At 40.5% G+C, this 12,253-nt stretch overlaps 1 protein-coding gene across 1 annotated transcript; it reads left to right on the top strand.

Annotated features, from left to right (window-relative positions):
* Positions 1-222: 222 nt before the first annotated feature.
* Positions 223-7,578, top strand: FGF23 (fibroblast growth factor 23). Its single transcript, XM_071733416.1, has 3 exons — positions 223-826; positions 3,022-3,125; positions 4,387-7,578. Exons 1-3 carry the CDS (start codon positions 604-606, stop codon positions 4,822-4,824), a joined length of 765 nt encoding a protein of 254 aa, XP_071589517.1. The 5' UTR covers positions 223-603; the 3' UTR covers positions 4,825-7,578.
* The last annotated feature ends 4,675 nt before the right edge of the window (positions 7,579-12,253 follow it).

Genomic DNA, 12,253 nt, shown 5'->3' with positions numbered 1-12,253 from the left:
CAGGTATCAGCCCAAGAGGCTCCCTGCTAAACTTGCACCCTAACAAAGAGGGAATCAGGCCCAGGACAACCTCACATCAACTTTGGGTACATTTGCAAAGTATTTTAGCAGCACTCGACGTCTCCACTAAATCAGAATGTATTTTGGAAACTGAGAGGGGAGGTGGGGATCTGAATAAACGTATCTGAGAATAAAAGGTAATTGAGGTCTGCAGGGTCATTCCCCTCAGGAAAAGTGCAGTGGAGTGCATTGCTCTTCCTGGATCTAACAGTAGGGGCGTGGGAAGCTCTCAGATGTCACAGGGTTGTAGATAACATTTGAACATATGATTAGCTTTTGTGAGCTGTCTTTAGAAACCTTACATTTTTTCCCCCCCGCACCTTAGCCAGAGATCCTTCCCTTGAGGTTTTGGGACATTTAAAATGTTGCTTTGACAAAAATCAAGGATGTGGAGAAGTTTTTCCTGTGTGATGTCACTTCGCTGCCCTTTATAAGGCACTGCAGGAGAGGAGAGAACCCATCTGAGGATCCACGCTCCAGACAGGGGTGACCAAGAGGAGTATCGAGTGTCAGATCCTGACCAGTTGCCAGGAACTGGGAGCCATGGGGCAGACTGGTCCCTGCAGCTGCCTGGGCTACAGGCTGCTGGTGCTCTGTAGCCTGAAGGCTGCCCTTGCCTTTCCCAACTCCTCTCCACTGCTGAGTCCCAGCTGGGGGAATGGAGATCGCCTGATGCACCTCTACACAGACACAGAGAGGAACAGCCTCCATCTCCAAATCAATGCTGATGGCTACGTTGATGGTGCTCCTCACCAAACCATTTACAGTAAGTAGCTTACTATGGACCCTCAATCTTCAGAGGAGCTGGGGAGGGAGAAGAAGACTTTTGCTTTCTCATGATCTACTTGAGAAAAATCCCCTCTTCTCATTAGGTGGGAAAATGGAGGAGTATAGCTATGGGGTAGAAAATAGACCTAATTATTATCTTCCTCTTGTTTAACTAATAAACAAAAATCACTCCAGAGAAATCTAGCGGATAAGCAGTTTCATTCCACAGAGGTAAAACCCTGTTGTTCCTCTGATATCTTGCAAGCAAAAATTACCTGAATTATCCTTCACGTCGTGATTTTATCCACAGCTTCTTGTGAGAGTTCCTATTGGAGTCTCCTATTGGAGAGTTCCCCCATGTAGTTACTGCTCATTGCAGTGACAGTATTGCCAAAGGAACTGCACCAGGAGAACTCATCACAGCAGTGGTGGAAAACCAAATCTTTGCTTTGGGGTCCAGAACTGATAACTACTAAAACTAGGTCATTTCTTTCCAAATACATGAATACATCTCTGCACTGGAAACTGGTTTGTGAGACAAGCTTAAGATTTGTGTCTTTAATGTAGGTGGATGGCAGAAACTCACCTTTGTGTAGAATGTGGGTAACTGAGTCCTTTAAATGTAGTAACATTAAAGTAACATCAGTCCATTAAATGGAGGGAAATTATGAAATTCTGCCTGATTGTTGCAGAAGAAGTGCTAAGCTTCTGGAATAACCACTCCCTACTGGAGCTAAAAGGTTCTCAAATTGTCTCAATTCATAGTTTATTTTCAGAGAAAACTAAGGTACTCTTCTTACATTGATGAATACCTGACTCAAACACTGTAGTTAGCAGAAAAATGTTTGTGATTTTTTTTCATTTTAATATTTAGGGTTCTGTCATAGAATTTCAAAAGCATTTCTTTTCTAGGAGCACTGAGATCACAAATAGCTAGGTATCATTAAGTTATGGTTATTATTATTGTTGCTACATAGCATCTTCATCCACTCAATTAAAAATGTAAGTATATGTAATGGTGTTTTACAGAAATATATAAGGAGCAAAGGATGGTTTTGAAAGCTGGCATTTAATCAAGGAGAAAAAAGGATCGAGTTCTGATACTTTTAAGATTTTTGGGAGGGAGGGGAAATACTGGTGCAACATTTCCAGGGATGTTTGCACCGTCTTGTTGTTATTCTTCATGCATATTTGAAGGTTTTATAAGACTCAGGTATGTTGGTCAAGAACCAGTGTGATGTTCTAGAGGACAACAGCCAGCAAAACACCACGTTTTGGCCATATTTGCCATGAAGCAAACACCAATATTTGGAATGGCTGGGCAGGAAGGGAGCAAATCAGCCCATTGAAGAGGTCATGATAAGGAGGGTGACTGAGTCTCTGTCAGGTCACCATGGTACTGCTGAGGTGCCAGACACATGAGACCTGCAAAGTTCTGCACCAAGGCTCCAATAACCCCCTGCAGCACAGGCAGTGAGGAGGATGGATGTGTCACCATCCCACCTGGTTAGGACTTGATGGTTAAAGCAGGCACCCTGACAAACATCAACAGCACCCTCACTTTGAGAAGGAGACAAACCACCTACTGTGGTCAGCAGATCAGGGAAAGTTTTTCTTCCCATTTTACTTGGCACTGGTGAAACTGCTCATGGAGCACGATAGCAACTCCAGTTCCTGACAGATGTGGGGAAACTGGAGCTGGTCAGGTAGAGGGTTTTCAGGATGTTCAGGAGCCTGGAGCACAACCTATAAGGAAAGCTTGAGGGAGCTGGGCTTGTTCAATATAGCAAAAAGAAGGTTAATGATAATCTAGTACCATGGGGCAATCACAAAGATGAAGGAGAAAACACACCCCTCCCCCCCTCCTCGTGGTGGCTGATGACAAAAATAAGGATAATGGCCCTAGGCTATGGTTTGTGACTTTAGAGGGCATGTTAGGAAAAAAAATTGCTTTTGAGAGGTTTGGATAGCACTGAAACAGGGCACCTAGAAAGGTGGTGCCATCTCCATCCTGAAAGCTTCAAAGGCTCAGATAGACAGAGCCAGATCTAGGGTGGTCAATAGCTCCAGTTCATGTGGGAGCTTTGTTCAGACCCCAGAGGACACTTCCAGCCGGAGCAACTGTGGCCCTGTAAGGCAATGGTGCAGAGTTGAACTGGGTCCTGGATTTAACATCTGTATTTTTCTAAACAGGTGCCCTAATGATCAAGTCTGAGGGTGCTGGCTCTGTAATAATCACAGGTGTGAAGAGTGGACGCTACCTCTGTATGGACATGAAGGGGAATATTTTTGGTTCGGTAAGTAAGCTTCATTTAGACTCAAGACTGAAAGGCACAGTTTGATACTGTGGTGCCTATTTCCTCAGCTACAGCAAATCTGGACAGCTACAGTGGGAGGATGCAGATGTAAGCAAGCTGAGGATCTACTATTTAGGTTAAACTGTCCTCCCTTCTTTGGTTGCATTGAGTTGTAGAGCTGAATAAAAAAATCACGAGTTCCTGCTTGGGTGAATGAGGCAGAATGAGAGGCAATGATGGATCCTGCTGTAAGCCTAGAGCCATGGGTTGGGAGCTGCTCAAACAATGAAGTCCTCTGAAAGAATCATAGAATCATTTTGGTTGGAAAAGACTTTTAAGATCATTGAAACCAACCATTAGCACAGCACTGCCAAGTCCATCACTAAACCATGTCCCTAAGCAACACATCCACACATCTTTTAAATACTTCCAGGAATGGTGACTCAACCACTTCCCTAGGCTGCCTGTTCCAAAACCTGACAACCTTTTTGGTGAGGAAATTTTTCCTAATATTCAATCTAAACCTCCCCTGGCACAGCTTTAGGCCATTTCCTCTTGTTCTATTGTTATTTACTTGAGAGAAGAGGCCAATACCCACATCACTAAAACCTCCTTTCAGGTAGTTGTATAGATAAGGTCTGTATAGATAAGGGCGATAAGGTCTGCCCTCAGCCTCCTCTTCTCCAAACTAAACACTCCCAATTCCCTAACCTCTCCTCTCCTCATAGAATTAGTTCTCAAGGCCCTTCACCAGCTTGGTTGCCCTTCTCTGAACTTACTCCAGCACCTCAATGTCTTTCTTGTAGTGAGGAGCCCAGAACTGAACACAGTACTCGAGGTGAAGCCTCACCAGTGCTGAGTACAGGGGCACCATCACTTCCCTACTTCTGCTGGCCACACTATTTCTGATACAAGCCAGGATGTTGGTGTCCTTCTTGGCCACCTGGACATACTGCTGGCTCATGTTCAGCCAGCTCTTGATCAATACCCCCAGGTTCTTTTCAGCTGTGCAGCTTTCCAGCCACTCTTCCCCAAGCCTGTAGCATTGGGTGGGGTTATTGTGACCCAGAAAGCAATGCTATAGTTATAGTATCTTTGCTGGAACCACAGGCATGCATCTCAGATCTGCATTTGACTAAGCCTGAGTTACAGAGCTGACAGATCAGAAAAACACCTGCTGCAACACTCTTTCCATCTCTAATCAGCACTTGCCATTTACCAAATCCCTCTGCTCACAGGTATCATATTTTTTTCCCCTAAGCATTACTTCAGCCAAGACGACTGCGTGTTCAACCACAGGACACTGGAAAATGGATATGATGTGTACCAGTCTCCGAAACACAGCTTCCTGGTTAGCTTAGGCAGAATTAAACAAGCCTTCTTCCCCAGTATGAATCCACCACCATACTCCCAGTTTCTATCCAGAAGAAATGAAATCCCTTTGTTTCGGTTCAACACACCGGAGCCCCATAGGAACACCAGGAGTGCAGATATCGATCCAATGGATCCTCACCAGATCCTGGTCCCCCAGAGAAAGACCTCTGGATTCGGATCTCAGTCTCAGCAGCAAGCAGACTTTCCCCACCTGCCCAGAGAACCTGTGAGAATCAACCAGAATGACGTGGTCAACCCGGATGACCCACACGCTATGATGGATGCCAGGAGGTACGCCAGTCCTCGCTTGTATATTACGAGATAACTGGGGACTTGCCACTTGCAAACTGAAGACACAGGTGAATATAACAGAAAAAAGGAGCTGTCTAGCACACTCAATTAACTCTCAAGACAGCTATTAGAAATGTGAAAGACATAGGAAGAAGCTTTTCCTTAATTTTTCCTTAATAGATGAAAGTTGACTGAAAAAATAAGTCGGACGTTTTCCAGCCAGGGCTGTGTCAATGGAAAGAAGATGCTTGTTTGAAAAGAATAACGAAAGCCAAACATTTAAGGTCTGAATAACCTTTGACATGCATCAGTGAAACACAAAATTCATGTGAATGAGGAAAGAAATTGATGTTATGGTACTGTTGTAACCTGGGAGATCTGAGATTCCAACAGATGCAGGGAATCTTGTTAGCACCATCCCTGTCAAGCACAGTAGACAATCAGATTGATGCTGTGTCATATTATTACTATATAAAAATAACTATATATATTTTTACTTGCTAAGAATATCTTTTCAGCCTCTTTTTATGCCCAAACAAGTGAAAAAGTGATCAGTTTGCTATCATACGAGCAGCACACATGGGCAACAATAATAACTGACAGGAGAACAGGACAGGATCAAATGGTCTTGTGTAGAAAATGTCACTTCTGACACTTACTGAACCCTAGCTGAGGTCTGAGAAAGAAAAGAGGACAGTCTCACTGTTCAAGCCCCTCTCCATCATACTTCTATATTCACTAAATTGTAGCATCACAATAAGAAAATATAATGTAGAGATATTAATTATTTTGGCATATTTCCAACTGAGAGAGGAGAACCAGGATTACTAATAATAAACAGGGTGGTTTGCTTTGCACACTGCTGAACTATGCAGGGGGGAAAGCACTGCAAAAAGTTATGCCCAATAGGTGTTAAACTATTAGTAGCACATGAAGATTCCTATCTAACAAGGGAAAATTAGGTTTTTATTTAGAAAAAGAGAATCTAAGTTTAGCATCTGTGTTTCTATTTAGTTCTGAGCAGATATGAGATGCTTTATACTTGTAAGAATGGAATTACTTCAATTTTAATCACGAGATCTCCAATGTTGACAAAACCTTTTCTCTAGATTGTTATGGGTAGGTTTACTTATGAGAATCTAACCTCCACATATATATCTGGATTTTACAAATCTTTAGTTAATGTGTGCTATCTGCACACCAAAATTGGGGTTTTTTTGTAATTTCTGTGTCAAATTGTTAGCTGGTAGCATTTAGTGCAGCCTGATTGGTTTTAATGGACCTGTATTGATTTCCACGAGGACTCTGACAACTTTGAACAGATTTAGCTATTTTTCTCCCATATTCCTTTTAATTTTCATTCAATCTTCCTGTAACATCAAATTTGTGTGGCTGTGAAAAAGTTATTCCTGATGAACTCTGCAGAAACTGCAGGGAGCAAGGAACTGATGAGCCAATCTGCTGGCAAACCAATAGCAAGGTACTGATGAGCTGCAGAAAAAATTGTTTGGCAGATATTTGAGAAGAGATTTTTATTTTGATGTTTTTTTTATTTTGACTTTTTTTGTATGTCAAGATGCAGATCCTTCTGGTTTTTTTAATTTATTATATTTAACAGCCTGACAACAGTCTGAAAATGGTACATTTGTCCAAAGTGTGTTCACAGCAATAATGCAAAAGCCATTAGGCTAGATGTGTGTCCTGTTCTTTTTTCTGTCTCGTGGAGTAATACAACAGTCCCTGAAGTTACAGAAGTGTAGCAAAATCAAAATAAGACCCCCTGTGTTCCTTGCTTTCATTGAAATTGTTCTAGATTTATCACAGGGCCTGTTCAACTGACTGCATTTACATTTATTTATGTTTTTCCTATATATGTACATATATACAATATTTCTTTATTTACAACATCCAAGGAGTTACATTAGAACAGTAGTCATAGGGCCCAGTTCTGCTATTAGAATGGTTTTCCTATGTGGAGAGATTCCTAATTCATTTAGTTCTTAGAAGCACAGGAGAAGCCAAATGATTGGGATTAAACCAAGAGTTCTGCCTCATAATTTATTGTTTTTCATCTTCTAAACTCATCGTGTTTTGATTAGTTTCAGGAGTAAAGGGGTGATTCTAAGATTTAGAAGGCAAGCAGATAGTTGTGTATCTTCTTACTGAAAATACAGTAAGACTTCTTACCTTGCTTTCTGTACAATGGAGGGGTGTGATTTTATTTATGTTTTCTAGTTTAATAATTTTACTTAATTTTTATACCATTCTTCTCAGCTTGTGCTCCTTGAGAACTCTGGACTGCAATTACATGAGTAAAGTTTTCATTTTGCATAAATCATAACCTTCACAGAGCTCTCTAGGACTCCAAGTCAATGACCCTTCAATAAATCAAACAATAAGAAGGTCTGATTCAACCAGATTTTGATAAAAACTGTGGGGTTAAATTTCTACATGATCTCTGTATTTATACATTAGAACAAAATTAGAAGGGTTGCTCGCCCCACCAAGAGCCAGGGGATTCAGTCCCTACACTAAGAATAAATGCACAATGGATTTTGCATCAAAAAACCCAAATTTGCAACTATAGAAAACTGTATTGAAATGTCAGGAGAATTAATTCTTCAAAGGAGATGCTGGCCATCATCAGCTAGTAAGAAAGCATTACTTATTTATATTGCAATATTTATTTATTTATTTGTGTGAGTCACAGAATATTTATAAATATTTATAACAATGTATTCTAGAGAATGCTTCCTTTTATATATGTACCAATAAACTTTTCCTTCTCTCCAAATGGTGGATTTTGCATTGTCTGTTCAGGCCCCGTTCCTGAGGGACTGGAGTGAACAAATGGTACCAGCTGTGCCTGAAAATGTGTGTGTCCCACTGTCCCTTGTGATTTTCAGCCTTGCAGGTTGTAGCTTCTTGGGAATTTCATGTACCACAACCGCAGAAAAAGATTATGAGGAAAAAAAAAAAAACAACAAAAACTCAGTAGGTCTAGACTGACCATGAAGGGATTGTCACCTTTTCTGGGGAACATCTTCTGCAATCTAAAAGCAATGGAAAACCACTGGTCTAGCAGCTTAGTCCTGTTAGGAAATATTTGTGATCCTGGCTCTTAGATGTAAGGGTAAAAGATCCTTGGAAAATTATCATTACTGGTAACTTACTGCTGCTCATCCAAAACATTCCAGTTCCATTCCTAGGGCAATGCCAAGACTGTTTTGCAGCAGGCAGGTTACAGAATGAACAAACTGCACAGACCATTCCCATAGTTCTTTCCTGCAAAGGTCCCCAGACCCACCAAGACCCAGCAAAGAGCTCTTGCATGGGAAGTGCCCATGGGGCTGAGAGATTTATCTCCCTGCAGGGCTTCTCCTCACCACAGCTCCCCTACAGAGCTCTGCCATGGTCATTAGCATCATTTCCATCTGATAGGGTCCAATACCAAGAGAAGCATCATATTACCACCAGGGACCACAGTTCTGTCTGAAGGAGAAAGCAAATGGTTCTGTCTGAATGAGAAAGCAAAACAATGGCAGGGAAAGATGAGGAAGGGACTTTGTTGTAGCATCAGGACTGGCAGGGTGGAGAGGCTGGAGCAGCATGTGATATACAGGGCATTAGGCTTAAGGAACTGGTGGATAGGAATATCTGTCCAAAGCCAAGATTTAGCTAAACTGAGAACAATCCAGGAGATAAGATTAATGCTGAGGTCTCTATGGTTCTTTGTATTTTCATTCCTTTTAGGATAAAATCTATTGAATACGGAGAAGGAATTAAGTCCATAAACCAGAGGGAAAAGTAATTCAGAAGGTAATAAAAGAGTGAAAATTTGTATTTTGAGCTGTTTCACACAGTTTGGGATGAACCTGGACCTACTTATAGAAAAATCCAAACGCACAAAAATACCCATGTTGTGAATTCAACAGAGTTAGAAAACTAACATCTGAAGTACAGTCCCATTCGTAGATAAATATGCCAGAATAAAGCAGGCAGAATCTCACTTTTAGTTTTGCATTCAAGAATTCTCTTTGAAGGAAAAAACAAATTGGCCTGCTTCGGTTTCCTGAGTGGGTTTTTATAATTAATTACAGTAGCCTGATGGACCTTACAGTACCTTCCCTTGGGAGACCCTGACATTGCTTTTGGCCAGGACTCTCTCCTTCCAGAGCTGCTGAAGATACAAGGACAAGGGGACTGAGCTGCCTCTTTGAGAGCCCCCAGATGTTCCTTCTGTTGCTAGACTTTACTTCCTTACAAATTGCATAATTTTTACAAACTCCATAATTTTACAAACTACTCTTCAGTAATAATCCTATAATTTTGTTTGATAAGAGTACCAGGCAGCAGTGGTGGCTGAAACCCAAACCAAAAAAGGTTTTTGCAAAACACCAGTCAGGCTGTTGGTGGACTTGATAGCACAAGCTCAGAGGTTGTGAAGATTTTAGGCAAAACACAGAAGCATGAAGCACCTTCCAGCACAAACCACAACTGCTGAATGGAACATGGGCTCCTGCAGCCACCCCCATTCTGCTCTCCTGCCTGTTGGGAGGGCTCTTGCTGGGCTCTTTTCATCACCCACCATTCAGTCTTCCTCTACTCTTTTCTTCATCCCTTACCTTAGTAGAGATTCACTGGTTTTAAATAATTCTTGTCTGATTCTGTGCTTTTTAAAAACTCAGACATTCAGAGAAAGTCCATGGCTAGGGGCCCATATGAAAGGGGTTCATATGGAGGATTTATGCTTAAGTTGAAAGACAAAAAACATTTCTGCGTGTTCTCCATTTTTTGCATGTTTTTGCAAGTATGGATGTTGTATTTTATGAGTCATGTAAACATATAAGAGAAGCTTGAAAAAAAGTAGGGTACTAGTCATACACAGGTCTCAGATGCTACCATGAGATGAAGATTATGAAACGTATTTGGCAACTCAAAGAATGAAAAGTACCCCTAATTTTTTTTTATTTTACCTGGGGTCACTGCTCCAGCAGAGTAAGATAGGACATGAAGGATCCCCCTGGTCCAGACGCCTGCCTCTGACAGAGATTTAGTACCAAAAAACTGAAAGGATGCTCCCAGTAATGATACCAATGATACCAGTAATGATACCCAAGCACCATGCATTTTCTGAGCCTTGTGACTGTTTTAGATCTTAAAGCATTATGATTCACACATCTTTTAGCACCCTAGCACTTCCTTTTTAATATTTTCTCCTTTAATTCTGTAAATCTTCATTAATCTACCATATATGCCACACTTTACATTCTGTTCAATGTTTGATCTGGATGAAGACTTAGAGGAAACCAAGTATTTTTCTTAGTATCTTTAGTTGGGGGCTACGATGCTTTGCTGAACAAACCCATTCCAGAACTCTGTGCATAACCTCATCCCCAGTGATTCTCTGTATTTGATCAACCTCTGACAAACAAGCCAGGAGGCTTATTTGCTGAGTCAAAGGCACAATCCTAAATACAGCCCAAATGTTTTTAGAAGGGAGAAGGATGGATTTTAAGGCCCAAGAATAATAAAATTGGCACGTTAACTAAATCTAACCCCAACTGCTGTGATTTTTTGGTTGTTGTATACTGAGCTTGAAATCCTTCAGTAAAGTAGGTCTCCCCATCTTTTGCCCTCCTCTGAGCATGTAAATGAGATGTGAGATTTCTACTGTCCATCTGTCCAAGAGTCAACTTCATTCCTGTTTGTTAGCTCTCAGAATAAACAGCATGCTTAGGAAGGCACAGGTTAGAAACAGTCACATTCCTGAATGAAATATTCCCTACTCGTTCCCCCCAGAACTGACCACCTATTAAACACCAACTCCTGGATCTATGTTGGTGTTTATCTTAATAACTCAGGGGTTTTGATTTTATTAACCCGGATCATTGTTTCCTATTTTCAAGGTAAAGCTACATTTCCCTGCTCCTCCTTGGAAGTGGCAAGAATTACAAATACTGTAGCAGGTCAGATCTCATCAGTGCTTGTACCATGGCATTAATGATTCCTGACCTTGACCAGAGACACCTTCCAAGATCAGGCTTGTCTTTCTAAATGCAACACCACCCATTATCCATATGGTAAGCCAGAGGGCAATACTACCCCAGGTTATTCTCCTCCTTTGTTTTTTTCAACAATTATCTTCCACCTTACAGTGGACATTCCTGTTATTGGTACCTAAGCCTGTGAACTCCCAGTCTGTAGTAGGTGTTTTCATGCCACGTCTTGAATTTTTCTCCTCAAGCTCATAATTTCTTTCTCTGCGTGGTATTCTGGCCCATGTGGTTATTGATGATGCTTCCTCACTAACATTTCCACATTCCTATATTTTTATTCAAAGTTATTAGAAACAAATTGCCCCATTAGGAACTTAAATATTAACTTCACTCCAGATCAGTGCTTAACTTTGGAGATTACTACTTGCTCATATGCTCATAAATTGCTTGCACACCTACTTTTTTTTTGTTCCCTAGGGACATTTATCTTTTCTAGCTGAGCTGATTGTTTCCATCATGACATTGTCTTGTCTTCAATTAAAATTCACCTAGATCATATCCCATCATTTTACTTTAGCCAGACATCCATTATTTCTTCAAACTACCAGTTTAGTCTAGCATGAACTACTTATGGCAGTTTTAATTAAATTTTAATTATATTGAAGACTTCTTTTAACCTTCTCATCTGTAATTATATTCTCCTTCCGAATTTCTTCTAAAGCCCTGAATGTTATCAGGGCCAAACTAACAGCTTTGTAAGATTACTTTGTCCTCTGCTCTCAAATAAAAAAAATTTTATTTCCTATTCTCTAGTCATATGGTTCCACACCCAACTTGACAGATCTATTTAAAATACTTGCTTACGGATGTGTAATTTTAGATGAGCTTTCAGAATTCTGGGATAAAGATTAGTCATTTCCCCTGACAGAAGCATATTAAATTCTCTAATTTTTGGCTTTAAATGTGGTATTTTCCCTATCCTCATTCCCACTATCCGTCCTCTTTTACCCTTATGTTTTTAATACTGCTGTAAATGAAGTAATTAGTTTTGGGGATTTAGTTGAAGACTGTTTAATTTCTATTCTATCCACACACTGCAACACTTCTGAGAAAGTTGCACTTTCCTTGTTCTCTGTTTTGATACACATATATCTCAAGATATTTTTAGTACTTGTTTTGATTTATTTTGCAAATTCTTCTCATTTCATATTGAAGATACAATGTTCTATATGATAAAATTTTCTTTCTATTGCTATCATAGGCTCTCTTCCCAGAATCAGTAACTCCTTCTGAGGTGATTATTGATCTAATTAGGACTAGAGCCTCTCCCTGTTGTATTTGCAAATCACAAACCCTGTCTGTGATGTAACTTCTAGATAATTTTTATATCTCTGATTTAAACAAGCAAAAGTTTCTCCCCCTTCTTCCATATGAAGTCCATTTAAGGCTCTCAAGTTTAGCTTA

The sequence above is a fragment of the Heliangelus exortis genome, chromosome 1 (assembly GCF_036169615.1).
Source record: "Heliangelus exortis chromosome 1, bHelExo1.hap1, whole genome shotgun sequence".
Lineage (NCBI taxonomy): Eukaryota > Metazoa > Chordata > Aves > Apodiformes > Trochilidae > Heliangelus > Heliangelus exortis.
Note: the sequence above shows the minus strand (reverse complement) of the source record. Positions and strands in the feature narration are given on the sequence as shown.